This window comes from Lygodium microphyllum, chromosome 22 (assembly GCF_053477565.2).
Source record: "Lygodium microphyllum isolate KBCC chromosome 22, Lygodium_microphyllum_v1.1.10, whole genome shotgun sequence".
NCBI classification, from domain to species: Eukaryota; Viridiplantae; Streptophyta; class Polypodiopsida; order Schizaeales; family Lygodiaceae; genus Lygodium; species Lygodium microphyllum.
This window is the reverse complement of record NC_141156.1, coordinates 65,121,871-65,146,022: the sequence shown is the minus strand read 5'-3', so window position 1 is coordinate 65,146,022 and position 24,152 is coordinate 65,121,871. Positions and strand designations below refer to the sequence as shown.

At 39.5% G+C, this 24,152-nt stretch overlaps 1 protein-coding gene across 3 annotated transcripts in view; it reads left to right on the top strand.

Annotated features, from left to right (window-relative positions):
* The first annotated feature begins 23,189 nt into the window (after window positions 1–23,189).
* The window catches only part of GC5 (golgin Putative 5), a 70,673-nt gene continuing 69,710 nt past the window's right edge, over window positions 23,190–24,152 (top strand). For 2 of the 3 annotated variants that reach the window (XM_087663479.1, XM_087663477.1), the window contains exons 1-2: window positions 23,190–23,394; window positions 23,831–24,025. In XM_087663479.1, the coding sequence (XP_087519605.1) occupies window positions 23,854–24,025 (172 nt within the window). In that variant the 5' untranslated portion in view covers window positions 23,190–23,394; window positions 23,831–23,853. Of the gene's footprint in view, window positions 23,395–23,611; window positions 23,744–23,830; window positions 24,026–24,152 lie in introns of those variants that run through there. The other variant, XM_087663478.1, reaches the window with a different exon arrangement.

Genomic DNA, 24,152 nt, shown 5'->3' with positions numbered 1-24,152 from the left:
CTCCATCTTAATCAACAGTGGATCGTTGAAGTGTAGCCAATTGTGCTTGCAAAGTTTAACCTACTCTTCGTTCCTCTTGAAGTTGCATCATAATTAGGTCCAAATTTTGCCCCATGGTTGGTTTCGGCAAATCGCCTTTGACCATAAAATCTTCCATGTTTTGAATCGAACATCCTACAAAATCTCAAACAACCTCACACACTCGAAATCTCGTTAGACGGATGAGCGTAGCTCAAATTTGGATTTACAAGGCTTGATTTTGTTTTAATATGACTTTTTGCAATCTTGCTTCTTTGTAGGGAACGATAATTGATAACAGTCTTCTTCCAAGTGGGAAATAGACTACTTGTGATAGTCTACTTGCTGGAAATTGACTCAGTCCACGGTGCAGGTGTGAATGGAGGCTTGTTGAAGTTTTCAAGAGTAGTTCAGTAAGAGTTTGGTGTGAACGTCCACCATGGGAAAGAGATTTAAGATTGAAACTTTTAAGATTTAGGAGGCTTAGCTTTAAGCTTTTTTAAAAAAAACATTGACTAATCGTTTTGAACTACGACAGGACGTTAGGACATCGTCATCCGAATCAATGCCATCTAGTACATCCTGTCAACGTTCATCATTGAAATTGGGAGCTTTAGCTTCTTTTTAAGCTTATAAAGCTTATTGATTATAAAATTCATAATCTTCCTTCTCTACTTCTCCGAAAAAAAAACGACTTGCAAAGAAGCTTGGGATAAGGTCCTCCGTCACCTGAGAGTGATCCTTAAGAGCCCGTTTGTTCTAGGAGCTTCACCTTCATACGAGATGGTAAGCAATTGGAAGCCCTTGATCTCAGCTTCGCTCTGATACCACTGGTGCGCAAATCGGATGGTGTATGCACACGTAGTGAATGCCGGAAGGTCCCCAAGAACAAAGAACTCTACTATAACTCATAACGTAAGAAGAAGGTTTTGCACGACATGAAGCAAAAAGACAAATTGGGTACAATCTCCCCCCATGCCTTGTGTGAGTGCTCCACAAGGCATGTATTTATAAATTTATTAATCTCCAAGCTAAAAAATAGCCCAAATTACAATTAGCATGCTTTAGCTTTTGCATTTGCTTTTGCCCAAATAAAGAATAAAGTGATTGGGCATCTAAAAAGTTGGGTTGTTCCCAAATACAATGTTCAATAATGAAATATTTAAGCCAAGCATCTATGCGCATACAAAATAATAAATGTTTGTCAAGCGCGCTTAAATAAATATTAGCACCATACCTCTAATGATAAGGCGCGCACCCATCAAAAATGATAATTTCTTCTAGATAATCTGAATACACGCCATCTCCCGATGCTTCCCAACACCACTGTTGTATGCTCTACATATCAACTGAAGCATTCACAATTGTTAGAAAATAATAAAATTAAACCGACAAAAGTGAATATCTAGCGGTCTTTAGCTACAAAACAATAAAATAGGTTGGAACTCTGTCCTAACCTTAATTCAATACGAGTGTCTCTAAACTCATAAGCATCCATTATTTTAAATATGTATTTTACGGAATCACCCACGTGCACATTAAATTAATTTGACACCTGAAAAGGATAGGCGTCTCTGTCAACTTCTCTTACACAAGGAATCCACCTTGTGTACAAGCCCCGTCAAATAAATATAGTTTTATGCAATCCACCGCAAAACCTCATGGAATCCACCATGGAATAAAACCTCACGAAATCCACCATGGTCTCATGGAATCCACTGTGGAATATACCTCTTGGCATCAAAAACAAAGGAGGTGGGAAGAGGAAGAAGCACGAAGACAAACAAAAGAGGCATATCAGATGTGGAAAGAGGAGCAAATAAGGATACAGATGCAGTCGGATATTGAATGTATAGAGAAAGTACTCTAGGCTTCACTACTTGCTATCGAGACTAAGCACCAACCTACTATGGAAGTTTCTACTAAGCTTACTAAGAATTTGGGTACTTATGTAGTGAATGCCCCTAAAGAGGATGCTTATGCAATGACTAGTGATGCTTTGAACTACCATACTAATGATGTCTCTACTAATTCTAGTGATGTTTTGAGTCACCATTCAAATGATGTTTCTACACATACTATTGATGCTTTGAGTCTTTACACAAATGATATTTATGTTTCTACACATACTCTTGATGTTGTGAGTACCCATGCAGATGATACCTTACAGGAGCTGAAAATGGATGATAGGAACAATGCATATGCAAATTTTCTAAGTGCTTATGAGGAAGCCTATGAAGCTAATGTATTATTGGATGGAAAAAAGACTATTGATGTGTTGACTAGTCATGCCACAGATGCCTTGGAAGAGCCTGTAGTGGAGGAGTCAGCCATTGCATATGTAGATTTTCTTAGTGTCTAAAGAGGCTTATGAAGCCCATGTTTTACTTGCAATAGGGACTCAGGGGGAGATTGGTACATTATTGGATACACATGATTTGCAAGATGTAGTTGTAGTCAATAAGACCATTCATGAGTTAGAGGCTATGTAGATGGTGGCTACTGAGTGTTATGCTCCACAGGTGGTGATTGTTTTAGGTGCTTTGGCCGATAACTTGACAGAGTTTGTTGGATATGCATGATGCATGATGCATTGAGTATGCTAGATGCATTGAGCATAATGCATTGAGTATGTTAGATGTGGATCGAAAAGGTCAACAAAACTAGCTTCCAGGGCAATGGATGAAGAAAGAACATGCATGTCGCTATGTCTTTGTTGATGGGTGCATTTCGAGCATGCATATGGAGAGTCCAAAGCCTCAAATATATGTTTCCCTCTTGTAGTCTCTCCCTTCTCTCCTTCTCTCTCCTAGGTCTCCTTCATTACATCTAGTATCAGAGCTTGGATCTTTGGTCCCTTCTTCCTTCTCTTTCCTCATATCTACTTACATTTTACAAAAAACAAAAACCTAGTTCAGATAGTTATAGCAGAGACAAGAGCTGTAAGGAGCAATGATGGAGTACCATAGGATATTGGCAGCCTTTCTTGGAGATCTCACAGGAGCCATGGCCAAGTTGCAGGTACTCATATCAATTTTTGCAGCTTCCCACTAACTTTGAGGTAAAATTTTAGGGGTTCTTGGGTAAAGAAAACTCATAGGACTGGGAGAGAGTTTTGGCTGTAGTGTTGGGGGTAAAGGCGCCTATGCCTAGCCGTCATATATTAGTTACGCTGACAGTACCCGCATATCTACACAACTATATATTGCAGGTGGCAGGTGCCCTTCACTGTCACTTCATTCTTTATTCTTTCAGTGATATTTGAATAAAGGGAAGGCCAGTCACACATTCTGATTGTTGGAGTTCCCACATTGTGTGCGCCTCTCTCTCTTACTCTTGCTTCTTCCACCATAGCTCTTACTTCAACTCCTTGCTTCAACTTCAGGGCACACTCCCTTCAATTGGTATCAAAGCAAGATTGCAAAGCTCGAACCGCTGGCATTCAAATATCTACAATAGAGGTTTCATGGCAGTCATGGCTTCAGTCCAATACATTGTGTTTACCCTCCCCACTCCCGAACTTGTTTGGCATTGCTTCAATGGAGCTACTTTGAATCCATCTTGAGCATCCCTATGATTAGCCAACATTGCAATAGCTCAGCATGTTCTCAAGTTGTTGGCGCCTAATCATTAGATAGTACAAGAGAATTCTGCGATTGCTTTGGTTGACATTTGTGCTACTCAAACTCTTTGTCTTCACTCGAAGGCTTGTTTGGAGACCACATTGGCCCTCCCTTGTGCCCTCCCTACTCTTCAGCACATGCTATGACCTACTTTAGTCAGCGTGAGCTAAGAAATTTGTGCCTGTTGTTCAACTGATCCTCTCGATTATATATTGCAGCTCCTACTCATCACTTATAATTTGTGAAACCTTTAAGCATTGATCAGTACTCTTGGGCATTGAGTCTTGGGCTTTTGGCATTATATGTATTAACTTTGAGCTCCTGTAATTCAATATGTTGTTGTATACAACATTCACCTTCCTAAAACCTATCAGAAGAAGTACAATTCTCCATGTTTGGAGCTCATATAATGATGCCATTGCCTCCCATATACAATTTCCTTGATGATAGGATGTTATGGTAAATTTTTTCCATGCTTTTGGGATTGATCGGAGCCCACATTTGGCTCAATATTACATAAATATCATTGCTGAAAGCAAAGCAGCATACCAGTTACTCATAAGGACAACCACCACTAATTCATGTCACAAGCTTCATTGATGCTTATTGTGGACATGGCTATGATGTCGAAAGTTATGATAAGGCTTGGATATGCTTTGAGCTTCATATTGGGTTGACATATGTCAATTTATATAGAGATTTCTACTACTGGTCATTGCTTCCAGCGTGTCACTTACTTGGGCAACTCTATGTATTGAAGCAGTTATGCCATTTGAAGATTACATTGGATGCCATTGCTACCACACGTTCAACTATGCTATGGCAAAAATTTGAGCTTCATATTTGGGCTACATTTGCACGTTTGGAGTTGCAATACATTGCCTTGGATGTCATGGGGATTGCCACTTCTTGCATGGGTTATGCTTTAATGCTACATTGGTTTACACCTACGAGCTTGAGGTTACCTTGAGGTCTACAATCCTATCACATGCTACATGATATTGGCAGTATGAATGCCTTCCCCATGATGTTTTGAGCTTTGTTTGCTTGTTTGGAATTCAACTTTTATTCTAATGGGAGACGCTACCTGACACTTGGATAGAAGAGTGAACTGAGTTGACATTTGTCTCGGCCTTACAATGACCTTTGTGAGGTCTTGTCAGTTATGCATACACCTATCTTAGCTTCTTATTGAGCTTCTACTATCCCGCTCAATCCGTTGTGCCTTTAGCAAGTCCCCCTCAGTTACCCTAGGGCCTTGCAATACTTGCAATACCTTAATTTGCTTGAGAATAAAGTGGATGATTTGTCTGGCTCATTTGTAACCCAATTCCAAGCGGCTACTTCTCTTGTATTCCTAAATCCTAAAATTGTTCAAGACAAGGTGGACTTTTAGGCTTTTGAATAGCTTGTGACGAGGTGCATGAACTTGAAAAGCTTGAAACTAAATAGGTCTGCATCATTGGAACAATTGTAGGAGTTCCTTTTTAGAGCTCTCCAGTTATCACCTCATTCTCAAATGTTGATTCCAGATTACGTTTCTGAGTTAGTTGTTTTGGATTGTTAAAAACAGTTAATGCCCTTCCATTTCTGTTGTTTACCATATAAACGAGTGGAGCATGGGTTTCAAGTCTCCAGATTTTGATTGTCTAGCTTGACTTTTTCATCAATGACATTCTTGGATGGCTCTCACCTACGGTCTAATTCATCATTTGAAATATAAACTACCATACCATCATCAGTCATTTGATTCTAAGATTTAATCACTATTGATTGCTATCGGGCATCGCTTTGATCAAACTCATCTCCAATGTCTACTATAGGCCTAAGCTAGTAACTCTCTGGAGTGGCATCATCCTCTAGACAGCCCTCTTCATCAAAGAATAATGTATGCACAGTTTTCCAAAACCTTTTTTGCCAAAGTAACCAAACATCTTAGCTTGTTTTAAAATAGTATTTAAACTTAAATGGAAAGGAAAACAGAAAGGCCCAATGAAGCAACATACCTCTCCAAAGCTTTTGGACTCGAACAAGAAGTCCCACTAGGCTGGGAGTCTAGAGAGCTCTGCGGTGTATGATGATCCTTGACTAATGTCCCACCATGCTCACACACTGAACTTGAATGCAAGAGTTGTACTGCTTACAAGCCGAGGTCCAATAGTAACAACTTCTATCATATTTCCAAGTCAGTTTGATATACTCAAGGTACAACTTCTATCCTATTTCCAAGTCAGTTGTGGTATATTGCATATATTCATTCAAGAAATGAGCATAATAGCAACAGGCTAGTTCATAGTTCAAATGCAAAAATAGTACCAGTGAAATGCATTTGCAAGTAGTGATTTCACATCAGTTCCTTGATGTGAACATGCATACCCATCATGACAAATGTGAGGAGATTGAATGGAAAGCATTTCAAACTTGAAATTTAAAAGTACCAATGTAAACTAGTTTGATTCTTCTTTGCATTATGAGTCACCCTAGAATTATTGCAATTCATGCAGAAGTTTCAAATCAAGCTCTTTTCAATAAAAAATAAACTGCATGCCTAGGTGTACTCCTTGATGTAGCCCCTCTTCTGTAAAGCACTGTCACTAGTTGTTGCTATTATGATATGAGGATGCATGTGCATATAGACCTACAATTTTACTATTATTGTTGCACTGAACTTTTGAAGTTTGTCTTAAAATGATATCAGAGTCAATTCAATTGCCAATGAGAGCTGGACACTTTCCGAGCGATGCAAAACTTTGAGAAAAGAGTTTTGGAAATGCAAATACATATTTGATTATTGGTGACACAATTACCATGAAGGTAAACAGTAAAAAGTTACCAAAACAGCAAACAAGCACAATACCTTCGAGTCATGTGCTTGTGATGGATTCCCAGAGGTAGCCCTTGTTGCACAAACAAACCTTGGTGAGGCCAATTGTAGAGGTGGGCAAGCATGTGGAGTTCCCACCACACTAGCTGTCAAACGAGCAGGGGGGCTCATGGGGCTCGTTCCACTGCAGCAGCTGGAGGCCAAAGTGCCAAGAGCTAGGTTGGGAGCCACTGACCCAATTGACTAGGCTCATGTATCCAGTGTCCTAGCTCGTGACAGGGAACGAGTATCGAAAAATGGTAGTGGTAGCAGTGGCAAAGGAGCAGTAGAGGAGGTTGCAACAGCTCTTCTAGGGGAAGACTGTGCAGATCTGGATGCAAGGCCTCTTGTCCTTACAGGAAAGGATGGGGGAGGATAGCATATGAGAGCCTAGAATCTGCCTTCAATCATCACCTGTGCATGTCGAGTTTCCAAGGCTCCATTTCCATTAGCACATAAGACTTTGTGGCATCCATTTTCTCCTCAACCTAACATTATAAGATTGAAATGATCCGAATTGGCACACATCATCCAAGAGTTGATGCAACATAACCAGAATAAAAATTGTTCTTGCTTCTATGTTCTCTATGTTTTTGTTCACGTGTGTTTCTCTCTTTGATGTATTCTCATCAATTTAATTAAAATTTTACCTTTGATAATGATAATTATAATTCTAAGTTGGAGCATGTTTCAGCTCCTAACAAGCCAACAAGGGTATGAATGGACTTGGAACTGTGCTACAATGTCACTTAGACGTACTAGGTTAAGGACATAAAGAGCCAAAGGTAGGTTGTGAACCCATGTCAAGGAGCCCTAGCTTAGTTGGCTAAGGTGGGTGTATGTGTTTCAACTGGTCAAAGGATCGATTCTTCCCAATTGTTGCATGGCTCTAGGGCACTTACTATCCCTACGTAGAACATATTAGGAATGTCTTCTAGATACAATGGTGGAATCCTTTGTCCCAACTTATGAAGATTTATTGTTTGAATTAGTGTGTCCATTTTCACATCGTATCTACGTAATGGATGGGTGTTTTTAAAGCTATGGTTGATATGCTTGTAGTAATTAAGACATGCTTTTATAATGTGGGTTACAACAAGGCTAAAGACCTATTGTGAGAATCTATTCCTAATTGCAAACTTGGACATGCCAATATAAACATAGTCTTGGTCCTACACCTCATATGCTTTGGATGAGAAACCATCAATTGTTGTAGTGTTTTAATTGCTTAGTCAAATGGTTGAAATTTTTGGGGCATCCTATTGATCTTAGTAGAAGAAAACATACTCTTTAATTAAGGATGATGTTGCTCATCTTTGACTACCATAGTGATCATAAGCTTCCAATGAGCTCTAATTTTATTGTAGCATACAAATGAAGCCAAAAGTGTTTGCCATTTGGATTCATGCTCTAGAATGGTTAAGCCAAAAACTTTTTCTCAAAGTGATGGGTTCACAAGTTTTTTTCTATAATCTGTTGCCATATGGCTTTTTATTGTGGAGCATTGCGCCTGAAGACCCTCGAGAGCACCATAGAGAGAGATAGAGAGTGTGTGTGTGTGTGTGGGGGGGGGGGGGGGGTACCAAACTAGTAGGGAGAGGGGGAGGGTAATAAAAGCACCCAAGTGATGCCACATTGGCAATTGAATAGAAAGTGTTATTTTTCTAAGAGTTTTCAATAGTTTTTTAGGTTTGGGAGGCATCTGATGAATGACACATAGACATGGGTTTTCCTTTGGTGTCATATTCAATTATAAAGTGGTGTACATATATCCAAGACTCTAATGAAGGGAAACTATATGATGCATTTTTCTCACAAATATTTTAGGTTGTACAAATGCATTTTTCTTGGTTATGGAGATGCAGGTGAGATGGGCTATCACCTATGGGATCTGCAAGCTTGTAAGGTTATTCATAGCAATGATGTCATTTTCCATGAGGAAAAGATGCATATGCAACCTGCATAGGTAGTTAAGGTACATAGGGTGATCTTTTAGGAGGAGCCTCCTGCTACCATCATGCAGCCAGCTAGACCAAGATTATGTCCTTGCATGACCTAGATTATGGTCATCATTTTTATTCAGAGTTTTTTATGTCTGAAAGAATTTTCAACTAAAAGCAACGAACCTAAAGCTAGAAATCAAGGGAAGTCATGTGCAGCTGCACCAATTGCCTTTGATAATCAGTAGTCTGGTAAGCACCTTTGTAGTAAGCAACAGTATTGCAAGATAAGAACCCAAATCAATTTCAAGCTACCTACTCTGAAAACACTAGGCAAGCTACCTACTTTGAACTACTATGACACCTAGGTAGGCATCCAATATGTTATAGCTAGGTTGATAAATGTCATTAATTATTTCTCTTGTTTTAGTACATTCTAGTAGTTTGTTTTTTCACCTTCAAGCTTATTGAAAGCTATGTTTAGACCCTAGAGTTTGTGCAAAACACCTAGCCGCTTTGGAACATTGCCAATTAGAGCGTTGCTCAAATTGGTAAGTTAGAATATATGCATTGGAATGACTTCAAATAATTGGTTTGGTATTTAGGTACATGACCACCACCACAATAGACTTCCAAGTTGAGTCTAATATGCTTCTTGACATGAGAATCTTAGGCATAGCTTCTACTTAAGATGGATAGCTTCTAGGGCATAGCTTCTACTTAAGATGGATGCCTATTGAAACCCAAAACAACTTACTTGTACCAAGCTACTCAAGAGGATTACCACACAACCTACTTGTACCAAGCTTCTAAAGAGGATAGGCTGAGGAGTGTACTAGATAGCCTGCATGCACCAAGCTCAGAGGTCTATGCCAGGGGACTATGTTCAAGGACTATGTGGTGAACAATGCATTACATGAATTTATGCAATGGGGGTAAGTCTCCTCCTAGTGATCTAGAATTGTACACATGCTTTAGTCATTTACTAGAATTTTTTCAAACTATTTTCATAGAAACATATATAGATAATTGCATGTTAGGCTTTAGATTTGCAAGCATAATCACTACATAAAGGGCATCATTAAAGTTTTTGGTTGTTATCTTTAAGATAACACACAAATTCAGGTGCGTCCACCTAGTGGTCTGGATCAACTCAAGCTGGCATTGACCATCCCTCTCTCATTGTTGGCCATCACCCTGGTTACAATACAAGAAATAAGAGTCCTACTTCACTTCTAGTGTCTTATATGATAATCTAGGCTATGGATCTTCAGCCTTCATTAATCTCATTGGATTCATGATGCCAAAATTAGGCCTTTCCTATGCATGCAATTGGTCATTATTGCATATTACTTGACTCACAGCATACAGAATGTACAAGATAATCAAATAAATAAGGTCTAATGCTAGAAAACTTGAAATCACCCAAATTCTTTAGAATCAAGCAACTACAAAGCTAGATAATAGGGAAAAGTAAAATATATAACTTTGACGTGAAATCCAAAGCATGGAATCAAACATTACTTACAATCTCTGATCGAATACACTTGATCTTTTAGAAGTGCCACAAAAACTTGAAACCAATGTTCCAGAATTGCCCTTGTGTTGTAGCTTTTAGAGAAACAAATGTTTTAGAATTGCTCTCATGTTGTGCCTTACAATTCTTTGATGCAATACGAATGATTGATTACAGCTTGTTGATAATCGGAGTATTGCCACAAAAAGTGTCCTTCAATGCTTGATAACAAAACTTGTACTGAGCAGCTAATGACTACAACACATGCATGCATCCCAGGCAATTGGGGGGTGGTGTGAACAAGGATAAGATTGTGTGCATGAGAGAAGATGGACCTAGTTGTGCGCGGGAGAATGGATGATGAGATTGTGTGAATGTGAGAAGCTATGGGACTTGGTCGTGCGCGAGAGAATGAACCTTTCTTGAATCAAATAAAATTTTTATATTTTCTTGAATCTTGGAGGAACGTTTAGCTCCCATTTAAGAAAATGGCTAATTTTATTTGTGTCTTTCTTTTTCTCTTACATTGCCCAAGGTTTAATGACCTTTTACATGTGTCTTACTACCTATGCCCAATGGGCATCCTAAGTACCTAATCCCTTGCTCCAATTCTACTACTTGGAAGCCTATCTCCCTTAGTAACTTTGCTAACTCATTCAATCCTAGGTAAATATGCTTGCATTTTCTCACATTAGTCACAACCCTAGATAGCTCTAGAAACTTTCATACAATTTCATCAAATACATCTACTAATTGCTTCTCTACTTGCACAATATTGGTAAGTTATTGTTGGCAAAGAATGGGGAGACCAGGTGTTTTCTTAATGGTATAGGAAGCCCCTTGCTTGCTCCATGTTACACTTTCAAATCCAAATTTCTAAGCAAATGGTTGGTGATTATGGTGGCAAAGAGTAACAGGGCAATGGGACACCCTTTCGCATCAACCTGTTTACCTCAAATGGACCTAAGCATAGGCCATCTACAAATACATTCTAAAGAGATTGAAACATCCCTATAGAAATTCCACGATTCCTCCTCCATCATCTATCATAGTGATGAACTCTTATTGCTTCTTTTGCTTCATCAATTTATAAAATTAATTGGTCAAAGCACCAGCCCCATAAGATACCATTTCCCTTAGACCAAATTTTGGCAACTTCACCTTTATGTTTTTGCAAATCCTCCATCTAATGCTCCTCTTCTTTGAGATGTTGATAAAACATCCCATTACTAGAACACTTAGCAAGAGTCGTAATAATATACTCCCTACATTGCTAACTACTAACATGCAACCCTCTTTGAAGTCTATCTTGATATTTGCCATACATCTTGGTAATCTCAATGATGATAGCTATGGATCTCATCTAGTTCTACATTGGATTAGCCATTGGATTGTTGGTTTGTTTCTAAGCATCCTTCAACTATAGGTTGAATCCTTCCCTTTCCAAAAAATGAGTTGTTGAAAGAGAGGGGCTTCCATTTCTTTCTCCTACTAAACACATCCTTCTTGGATGGACTTCCTAGGCACCTCACATTCCAAGAGATCATAGTAAGCTAGCTAATTAACATTATATCTTTGTTCGAACCCCCATAATCAAAAATAGAAAAATAGCCTTGTCAACAAAACATTTGCAAGAAGCTTTTTAAGGGAAAGTTTTTATTTATTACCTCCATTAGACTTCAAAAAAATTTGGTAGTTGAATTTATTTGTTTCCATCCTGCTTTAACTTCGGCATCTCTAGGATTGCGACTGATAATTAGGTTGCTCCTTAGGTTCCTCCTTCTAAGGCTTGTTTGTTTCCTTGAATTTACCCTTCTCAACCTATGCTTTTTTCTTTTTACTTCTTTTGAAGTTCTTCCTTATCTCCACTATTTTCTCCTTGGGTTCTTCTTGACTCAATTCCTTTTTGGGCATTCCTTTGCAAAGCACCCATCTTCTTGACATCGACCAACAACTCAATCCCATTAGGATCAAAAAGCTAGAGCACCTCAAGGATCTTCTTCCTCTTATCCCAAAGTACGAGAGGCCACTTGCTCCACTAGTTGATATTATTGTAAGAACATAGAGCACTCTACCTAGCACTTCTACTAGCACATTAACTTTTCCATCTAGCAAAATAGGAAGTCCATGAAAACTAGCCCATATTGGACATTCAATTTGCAAGACCTCCTCATGAATAAAATCAACATGCCATGGAAGCATGAAAACAAGGCTCACTTTAAGCCAAAAAAACTGAACCCAAAACCCAATCTCTTTTTGCTTTAGATGAAAGTAAGACCCAAAAGAAACCTCATGGCAAGCAAAACAATGTGAGCATTTGACCCAGAGGTGAGCCAAAACAATCTAGCAAACTCATTTTAAAGGGGGGACCTTTCCTTAAAATGCATGTACATGTTGCATAGAGAATACTTAGCATTGCTTTGCCGAATGCATGGCAACAAGGATACCACTCATGCACATAGCACTTGCTCCCCAAATTCTATTGTGGCTCTCTTTTAATTCTCATTGAAATATTTTTTGTCACCCCACATCTTCTTCTCCAGCTCTTCCATGTTCATGCTAGCAATGACAATGTTAGCATAATCCATCTCCATCCCATTGCCATGCTTCTATTGCTTTATGTTTGTGCTACGTGTTCCATCATCTCTTACTCCTTGTTCACCCCCTTGAATATGCTACATGCATGAAAGGGGGATCATATACCACATGTTGATAGGAAATTTTGTGTTTTTAATGAACTTAATACAGCTACCCTAGTTAATAGACCATGTGCCATGACTGTCTATTGAGAGCTCCCCTCTTCAAGTTTCCTCATACTCAAGAGGTTCTATGTCTTTCATTTAAGGAAAAGGCTATTACAATTTGAATTGTTTCTATTTTGCTAATGCATGGATATGCACCTAGTTTGTAAGGGTCTCAAATAGCTTTTGATAACTATTTACGCTTATATGGATGCTAGGTATATCCCACACTTCAGGGGGGATTTGAGGGGAATTTCAAGATTTAGAGCCATGGCATTGAGTTGAATTCAATGAGATTCTTCTTTGTTTTAATGTGACAATGAAATATTTATATTGTTAAAAATGATATTTTATTTGTGGATGTGTAAACTATTTGTGCTATGTGAGTAAGAATTAAAAGTTATCAAAATGCACAAATGTATCTTACAGCACATGTACATTTTGGATGCATACAAACATATCCATTACAAGTGTGTATCAACATTATCTTATTTGAGATTGACTACATGGTTAATGGTTAGGCCTCTCAATTGTAATGTATATTACTTAATATGACTATACAAGCATGACTATGTTAGATGTTATATACAAACCTATTTTGATTTACTGTGCATGCACATTATCCTATGATCAATAGCTTCATAATTTTATCCAATAAACATGGCTATATTAGGTGATATGTAGAAATTCGCCTTGCTTCACCATATACACACTTATTTTGCTAGTTATAGCTTCACATCTATCTCGTAAAATTAAAAACCTAGTTCCAATATAAAAAACCCTAGTTAGTAACTAGAAAAAATTTGTGCATTTACTAAATATAGCCTACTTACCATCTAGTTTAGTGTCTAAAGTTCCTTGTGGTAGCAGCATGCTGTTTGTGTAAACCATGTGGCCATACAGCTGCGAAGGCTCCCAAGGCAAGGCCGTCTATGCTTGTGTTTGTTGCCAAGTTTAGGCACACATCTACAGGTGTGTTGTCTATAGCTAGACTGGGGAAAGAGGATCATGTGAAGAGACGGGTTAGAGGATGACAAACAGGGAGGTCATCTTCATCAAACAAAATCAGGCATCTCATAGCTTGAGTTTTCAAGTTGTTGGAAGGCGTCTACATGGCCACCAACGATTGTAGTTGGAAGTTTAGGAGGCTAGGGAATCCCATCCATCAACTCTACTGCATAAAATATGAAAGATCCCGATGGACCTACTGCTATTGCTAAATCATACTAAGAGCACCGAATTGTTATCTCTCAAGCTTCATTTGCATGGTAGCAGATGACCCCTATTACTCGAATTCCTTCATTTTGCATTCCATTACCTTCAGACTATGAGCATTCCCTTGTAGAAGTTGAGATCTAGAGAAGCCGAATTAACTATAATGTACTTGCTTAATTGTGTAGCTAACATCATTGGCATGCGTCTATTCATCAAGCTTCCATAAAGATCGACAATTACTCCTTGTATGTGGCAATATGAACATGACTGCAAAGTGGGCTAGTTGCCATGGTGCTTTCCTAGAGCCTTTGGCCTTAGCTAGTGCTTACCCCTTTGCTCAATGAACTTTGTGTTTGATCTTAAAAGATTGTTAGTAGGGAGATCATACCTCTATGGATCCTAGAGCTACAAATCCATCTTCCTCCCTTTTGACCTTGATGCCCAATGTATATGATTGAGACCTTTGAGTATCCATCTTGTACAAGCTTCAGATTGAGTATTCTAATCTCTTGCTCCCTAGGTGAGAGAGTAATCTAAGAGAAGAAGATAAAAGTAACACTTGTGCCCCTTAGTTCGTTTGGACATAGTAGAGAGCTAAGCAGAGTTTATATATTAGCTACAACCACTCCTAAGTGTAGTTTTCTTAGATGAAGTGGAGGGCTAATAGCCTTGAATGTGTTTCATATGATTCTTATATGAGAATGGAATGTGGATCTATTGATTTGATAAGGCATGATGTCATCGATGTTTGCTCTAGTTTTCTCTCTTATTTTCACAAATTCCAGCTTCTTACTTGTCGTGTCTGCTTCACGAAACCCCATGCCTTCCGGTCATGAAGTGCACAATGCCCCAATAACACTTTTGAAAAACACTTATTTTATAGGGGGAGCACTACAAGTTATAGACCTCATATCGACGTTCAAAGAGACAAAAATGTTCATTAAAAAATTGTCCCTGTCATCGCTAAACACGTAAGTAAGTATCAACATCTCCATAAAACCATTGGTGTTTGCGTCACTATTTGCCTCATAAATTTTATCGGTTTTGCAATGCATATAGTAACAGTTTGCGATGCCAATAACGATGCGTGCAGTAAATTTGCGATGCTAATAGTGATGGTTTACAGAGAAAAAAAATTTGTGGCAGGGCAGCACATATAGCACCATGTGCTGTGTTTATATTCTACAAATGAATTACATGTTAGGTGTGCAATAGTCGTCAAGATGAGAACAAAATGTACTTGAATCAACAAGACTGATACATATAAGTACAAGATCGCTGATGAAAACTCATGGAATTATGGCAAGTTACAAAGGATGATAACAACATAGTACATAGAATATGCCTGCATAAATCACATGACCAAAAAAGAAGAGGATGTGCACTCCACCAATCCAAGCACGAGCTATAGATCCTCGCCATCCAAAAGTTCACCATGACGCAGAGTATCAAATGAACTCTGCAAAATGAACAACTACACATCGGTCCACCATACATAATGCATTTTTTAAAAAATAGTAACTACAGACAAGAAAGATGATTGACTTATTGGGCTACCGTGTGTATACAATCTATCGATCAATGTAGTGAGACTGTGTCTCTTTGCATATTGAGTCTCTAGACCGGTGGGATCATGGTTTGTAATAGAGTGCTGCAAAGAAAACATAATACAACTGTTAGAAACACAATTGTCACAATACAAGTGATACTGCAAATAAGAAAGCGAGAAGAATAAAAGAAAAACTTACAAAGTCCTCCATGTAAGTCCTATGGCTGCCACTCCCTAGATGATGCACAGCCCTTGCATGACCCCTGCCTCTAATTGTGCCCTCGCTGCCTCCCACTATTGTCACCAATGTCTTGGAGAATATGTAGCCTCCTCCCTGAGTCTTTGCCAGTCATTTGTGTCTAGCCACTCGGGCTTTGAGGCGCCACTCTTGAGTGCCTTGCATGCATCCGATCATCTATGTGACATGTACATATGCATGCACTCCATCATTCACCCAGTGGAAAATCTCTTTGTCATGGTAAGTACCGGAAACTCCTAGTGTAAGGATGCTGCTAGATAGTCCTTACTCCCCTCAGGTATGTTCTTCCAATAGTCCAAGACGTTGTGCCAAAAAACTTGTTGGCACAACTCTCATGAGAAATATCACCCTCCTCCCCTCATCATTCATGATCATAGCTCTTGTCCTGTTATCTACGAGGTATCCATATCCCTCTGGGGTATGTCTAAGGTGTATCCTCTCCCACCTACGACCGCGGTCATGGGCATAACTAGGAGGCCCTTGTATATCTAGTGTGCCCATGGGGGTAGTATCTCTTAGAGTAGCACCCATAGGGGTGCCACCTGTGGATGGCTAAGCAGAAGTTGGAGTCACTAGAGTAGATGTCCCCACAAGTGTGACAAATCCTACAGGTGACATGCCTCCACCAGAATGACAAGACGGAGACACTGCATTAGTGCCTCCACAACACCCACCTGAGCCATCCTCTCTCAAACCTATATGAGATAGAGGACTAGCACCCCTATCTCAAGTCGATTGTAGGCTCATAACACATCCACATCTCCGTAGTAGCACCCCCCAAAACCACTCCCTCCATTCGGGCCCAGTCTAGAGCATCGACCTCGTCTATTAGAAACCGAAGCATCAAAGCGTGCCAAAGTAGATCTAATGGAACAACCTGATGGTGTCTAAGATAGTTCCTAGTCTGTCATATCTCTGAATCGGGCCATCCGATCTTGAGACATATGTGAATATCTCCTGCAAACTCCTCGCCGCTCATCCCTCGACTCATCCTGCTCTCCAAATATCATGAAAGGTAACTTGCACAAAAAAGATATTAGCATAATCAATATAAAGATTCAAGTAAAGCATGATAATATAACTCTAAAAAAATGATGTTACTTAAAATGCATATTCTAGAGTACCCTTATAAGCGATTCATCAATTAATTGAGTAGGTGGATACTACAAGTATGACATAGCTTATGGCCCCATGTCAATCTCCTGGCACAACTCCGCATACATTGGAAGGTCAATAGATAGGTCACCGCAAAAGAAAGAGTCCATGTCGTTCTCAAAGAATTCCTGGCCTCATGTCTTTCCGTCATCGTTACCCGAATCTGCCTTCTCTACACGCTCCAAGCCATTTTCGACCTCCACCCCTTGCAATATCAACCCCTCTACCTGCATACTCTCCTCATCTATGCTAGGAACATTGCTTTCACCATACACTCTTGCACTCCGAGGAGCTAAAGGCACAACATACCACCATTGAGGTTGTCGGGGGTTTGAATAGGAAATTACCTATTCAAAATCACATATAAGAGAGATTCAACATTTATGACTGTTTTGTGTCGTGAAAAATTTTTAAAAAATAGTTCATGCAACAGTTCACAATGGACCGACAAGACAAACATGTCCCACAAATCCATCCATCTTTTCTCGAAATCTATTTTGTGAAATCCAGATGGACCTCACCGAATGGTTGCCTCAGCTCCTTCCAATACCACTTTAAACCACTGTACATCGAATATGATTATGGAGAAGCTACAGTAATCCATTAAGATAACACTTTACAAGTTTTCAAAATACTCAATCTCATCTATAACGATGTTTGGATCTGTGGCTCACCGTCGGCTCTCTTGCTCGAACTTTGCCATGACACCACAATCCATTGTGGAGCACATTTTGCCGATGCGCTCGACGAGGAAATATTGCCCGCGCAACCATGCCGCACTGTATATTTTGTATTGCACATTGAAATGGTTAGATTAGTTATCACATATAAAATCTAGATATGATAGTTGATAAAACATGCGGTCACCTTCAGACTACATCCCCTCAAGAATTTCCACTCCTCAATAGAGATCTCCACCCCTTCGCAAAAAGCTGCAATCAAAGCTCCATGTAACCATCGCATAGACATAAAATGTGGCATCTCCTCCATGCCCTCAAGATATCGAATCAGTCGATGGCACACACTGCGTTGAAATTTCGATCGCATTTCTTTCCAATCTTTCCTGGCCTACTCATACCTAGCAAGCCATGTCTCCATGGACGCATGATGCAACATACAAAAACGATTCACTTTCTTCTCCATTGTAGCATCTGTTCTTTTTTCTACCCCATTTCCAACCTCCACATCTCTGGTTAATAGTCTATCATTGTCCTTCAGCAACCATAGTATATTGTTGTCTGAATCCACCATTGGTAGCCACTATAAAATATGCACTAACGCTTCCGACACTAGCCAACCATCAGCCATGCTACCTTTTGGCTGAGCTTGGCGGACAAAGCCTTTCAGAGTTTTCATGAACTGCTCCAAGAAGAACATACATTGCATATGGACGGGTCACAAAATCTCTACTTCATCTATAATATGCACCAGGAGGTGGGTTCGTATCGTGAGCATGCTGGTTGGTAGGTACTTCTCAAAGAGAGAGACTGTCTCCACTGCTCCCTGCCTTGCGGATTTAATAGAGGATGTCTTGATCTCCTTCTCTGAGATCCATTGCATTAAATTCGACAACTTGTAAATCTCCTCTCGTATTTTTGGAGTGAGTTATCCCGTAATCACAATTGGTAGTACAAATTGCCACAAATGAAGAAGCATTACGAACACTGACTAGACACTTAATAGCAAAATATGTAGGTCACTTACAATCGAGGCCAGTACAAACCTGACATATCTTATGCCAATCATGGGATTTTAGCCTTGATAGTTGGTCATCTTTAGAAAAAGTGGATCTAAGGGAACACATCATACTTGTTGGGGTGTGAATAGACTTGATAATTTGCTTCACAATGTGCTTTTCTTTAGTGGACAAAACCTAAGGAGTGCAAGGTAGTTGGAAGTGAACATTGGCGATCGATTGCGGGCAAAATGCCTCCATCTTGCCTACCTCCTTCAAATCCATTTGTGCCCCTGCAATGCCTCTCTTTCCCATGATATGATCCCATAGTAAGCTATTCACATTCTTGAAAATATGCATGGGATCCAACATTGGTTGATCTGTAAGTGGGTCCAATATGGCAGCCTTGTAGAAAACCGAGAACCGCCGCATTCGGTTTGGATGTGACTACGTGTGGACCATTTTCAACTCTACCAACTTTGGGCATTCATTCGTGTTGAAGGTCGTCCAAGAAAACCTTCCTTCAGTTCATGACCCTCCGGTAGGAAAACAATATGCCCTTGATATACCATCTTTTTCATGGTTCGTGACCTTTGAGAGTCTAACTATGGCCCACACAATGGACATGCATGATAACCTAAGGTAACCATACATGTCCCAATACCCCTATTTAGTTAACACAAACTTGAACGAGCTATGTTAGATATCACCAACGAGAATGGAAGCCTACTTACCTGAGCACTCCGTAAATCTCGGAAAGTCATGCACGGTCCACATGAGAATGGCTCATATATTGGCAGACCGTCGACCATCGCGCTTGCTCATATATTCCACGGCAACCCCCTTCTCCCATAAAATCTTAAGCTCATTAACTAATGGACAAAGATAAACATCCATATTCTTGACTTTGTAGTGCCCAAGAACGAGCAAGCTAAGGATCATGTGTCCTTTCTTCATAGAAAGTCATGGAGGGATATTGTAGTTAACAAGGACTACAGGCCACACATTGTAAGAAGTTGAGCGGAGACCAAATGGGTACATGCCATCCATAGCAATATTAAGCCAAATATTCCTTGGCTCTTGTGCAAAGCCTGGAAAAGTAGAGTTAATGTGGCTTCATACACATGAATCCGCTGATATTTGTTGGACTCCATTTGTGGATCTATTCTGCACAATGTCACATTGTTAAGCTCGCCATGCCTGACGTACGAAACATATGATGTATACTCGAGATAAGTGAAAAGCCAAGATTTTGTAAAACATGTTGCGCATCATCACTAGATTCATGCATGGTATTTTCAAGTGATAATATGTGATACTTTAGCAACCTTTAAAAAAAATCATAAAACGCTTTGAAAAAGCACAAGTATTTTTTATAATGGATTTAAAAAATCAACAAAGTGTACATAAAATGTACCTGAACAACTTAATCACACTCGCATCGCTCCACCCGTATTTTACATGCACACTTGGGAGCACAAGCAACATCTTTAGGCGAGATACTCGGCACCCATCATATAATGATATGGATGCTTCCTCTCTTGGTGGATCAGATGACTTGGCATCCATGGGCATCAATGTATTGATCATTGTCTCCATCTTTGGCTCCAAGATCAGAGGAAGGTTCGAAAGGCTACATGTCTCCTTTGGTGTTGAGGGTATAGATTGAGTCGAGCCTTCTAAGTGGTGGATTGGCTCAGGTACTCAATCCATCGCATGCCCACAAACCCTTCTAACTAGCCACAATAGGTGCATTCCTCCTTGGGATAAGACGTCACCTCCATGTATAAATTTTACGGCACATCTAATGTTTTTGTATATGATATTCAATTAGTTTGCAAATGTAAGACATGATTGATACACACTTTTCTTACCGTTTTCTCAAAGTCTAAAATCACCTAATCAATGATCTCCGATTGGAACTCGTCGAAGTGTCGTACGTATTCTATAAACAAGCGACGCTTTCGTCTGATTGCCAGCTTGCATTGAAAGCAAGGACACGGGACATGTTGATTAAGATACACCTCTCGATCTTGGACATCACGACCATCATCATTTTCCATTTTATCTACGTTATGACAAACAATAGGTTTTTGTTCTCTCTTTTTTTCTTTTTTTATTTGCCTCCCTTCATCCTTCTTTGCTTCTCTCTCCCCCTCTATTTCTATAAATGTTTCTTTATCTACCTATCTTCCCTTCACACTCTTACTTCTTCTCTCTTTTCCTTTTCCTCCCTTCTTTTCTTTATGTCTTTCTCTTGTTTTCTCTTCATTCGCACTCAATGCATCTCGCTAAAATCAAAATCAAAGATAACAAATAAAAAACTCAAAAAACAAGGCATTGAATGACTCTCCCCCCCACCCCTCTTGAGCCTCTCTTCGTGCATCTCTTCCCCCTCTACCATTCTCTTTCTATAATTTTGTTCTCTCTAATTCTATTCCATTTTTCTCTCTCTTTCTCTCGTTCTCTATTTATTGTTTTTTCTATCTCTCTTTTTCTCCCTCTTTTTTTCTCTTTTTCTCCAATTCTCTTTCTAGCTCTTTTTTTTCACACTATCCTTCTTCTCTTTACTTCACTCTTTTATTCACCTCTCCCTTCACTCTCCGTTTCGTGTTCTCTCCCCTCTCTCTTTCTTTGTTGCCCCTTTCTTTGTTTCTCTCCTCCCCCTCGTTGTTTTCTCTCATTCTCCTCCCTCCCTCCCTCCCTCTCTTTTCCACTATCATTCTTCTCTTTACTTCACCCTTTTATCCACCTTTCTCTTCACTCTCCATTTCGTGCTCTCCCTCCCCTTTCTTTCTCTCTTTCTCTTTCTTTGTTGCTCCTCTCTTTGTTTCTCTTCACCCCCTCGTTGTTCTCTTTCTTTCTCTTTGTTTCTTTCTTTGTTGCCTCTCCCTTTGTTTCTCTCCACCCCCTTGTTGTTTTCTCACTCATTCTCCTCTCTCCCCCCCTCTCTCTCTCTCTTTTTCCCGCTATTCTTCTTCTCTTTACTTTACCCTTTATCCACCTCTCCCTTCACTCTCCGTTTCGTGCTCTTTCCACCCTCTCTTTCTCTTTCTTTGTTGCCCCTCTCTTTGTTTCTCTCTGCCCCCTCGTTGTTCTCTTTCTTTTTCTTTGTTGTCCTTCTCTTTGTTTTTCTCAGCCCCCTTGTTGTTTTCTCGCTTATTCTCCCCTCTCTCTCTTTTTCCCACTATCCTTCTTTCCTTTACTTCACCCTTTTATCCACCTCTTCTTTCACTCTCAGTTTCATGTTCTCTCCCCCTCTCTTTCTCGTTCTTTGTTGCCCCTCTCTTTGTTTCTCTTCATCCCCTCGTTATTTTCTCACTCATTCTCACTCATTCTCCTCTCTCCCTCCCTTTCTCTTTCTCTTTCTCTCTTTCTTTGTTATGCTAGGTATGAAAGCTTCTTATGAGTACTTAGTGTGTTTGGCTATGAGGCATATATGCATAGTTTTGAGGATAAGAGGTGCACACTTGATCCTAAGTTATATAAATGCATTTGTCTTGGGTATCAAGATTCAAGAGAAATGGGATATTGTTTATGGATCTAGAGGCTAGAAAGATAGTACACAACCATGATGTGATATTCAATGATGAAAAGATGCATAAATGGCTTGTGAAGTATATTAAGACACGCAAGGTGGTATTTTAGGAGGATGAATAGCCAATATATGAGTTGTATGCATGGCCTGTCCTATGTGGCTAGTAATTGTTGAGTCTCCAAGTGGAAGTTTGATAAAACATGCAACTTTGTACATAATTAGAGTAGCTTAATATTAAGACAATGTACATAGACCCTCCTTTTGAGGAACTTGGATATTGCAGGTTTAGGGATACTAATTTAGCAAATAGTTTTCCCTATCTCGAGGAAATGGTACATGGTTTGAAGAGGGAGATGCCCTCCATATCTAGAGAGAAATACTACATAGTTTGAAGAGGAAATAATTTGGTTATTTTGATGCAATAAGTTTGACATCAATAGTGAGGCAATAGCCTAGTTAGGGCACTACACTTGATTAGAGGGTCCTTAGTCCCATGTTGGAATAAGTGTATGATATCGCTTGACAAGATTGTTGAGGCACCATCACCTTCTTAAATGGAAGGGCACAAAGTCTATGCTTCTCAAATGCAAGTTGTTCTATATCCATAGTGGGCTTCTTCAATAGCAATGATGGTGGCGGATGCTTCAGCAGTCTCCTAATCTTCATGCCCTCTAATTTTGGTTTGAGATGGCTAGATTTCATCACCGATACAATGTGCCATCTCACTCACAACGCCGCCCCCCCAACCCCCCCCCCCCCCCCCCCCCCTAGGTTTGAGATTACTATTGGTTTATAGGAAATAGGTTAGGTGACAATCTCACTAGTATCAATATTATTCGAGCAACAAAAACATTATAGGCTAGTAGGCTGCCTTCCTTTTGCCATGTAGGTTAGAAAATAGATTAGTTGACACTTTCAATATTACATTATTAATAATTAATAATATATTGAGTTATATTTGGACATCATTGCATAATAGCTAACGCTAATTTTGTATAAATTTATACATAGCTAATGTATAGATATTGCACATGTTATAACTTAGATGTATCTATCGATATATATTGTGATGAATAGAAAACACATAAAGCATTTTCATTTACTATGACATCAACAAAACGCAAGAAGGCGATCAGTGGAAGTGCAAATGTGTTAAATCGGATTTTCATCAGTACAGGCGATTGGTAGAGGAGATCAATCAGAGCTGCTGCCTTTGAAGCTTAGATCTCTCTCTCTCTCTCTCTCTCTGCCCGCAATCTCCTCCCGGCGCTCCGATGAATCGATAGCAAGCCAGAACTGCGAGTAAGTGTACTCGCTCACTCTCGCTCCATAAGATCATCAGCATTGCTGTTAATTCACACGGAATTGCACTGATTAGCTCGCTCAAGGTAGATCCTTAAGCATTACTCTTTTCTTTCTTTCTTTTGTTCTTTGTCTCAGAGAAACTTTTAGTAAGAAGCACAGTCAATTGATCAGAAGTATAATCGTCCGGAAAGACTTAAAAAAGACCATGCCAGTGGTTTTATTGCAGAAGGTTTTACGTGCATATCAACTTGCATTAGTTGGAATTGATGAAAAGGACAACAGTACTGGAATATTGATGTCTTGCTTGTTTCCAATAAGAAGTACGAAATTGAAGTTGGAACATCAGGTTTCTGGCAGATGTAACCGGCAGAGGGATCACTTCTGTAACGCACACATCTGAAAATCTCTGATCTTATTGATGGTTTTTGAACAGGTAATATTTGAAACAATATAAGCATGGCATGGCTTGGGAAAGTTTCTTTGGGAAATTTTAGTGATATTGCTGGAGCTGTCTCCAACTTTGGTGATATTGCTGGTGCTGTCACTAAATTGAGCGAAAGCGTAAAGAACATCGAGAAGAATTTTGATTCCGCTCTTGGATTTGAAGACAAATCCAAATCTTCTAATGGTACACATTGCATTTTAGTTATTGGTTTCTGTCTATGCTGTCTTCATTGAAGCGTTGCCTTACTTAAAATAGAATTATGAGAAGTTCTTTTCAGTTTCATACTTTACATAAGTAATGAATTGTTCGA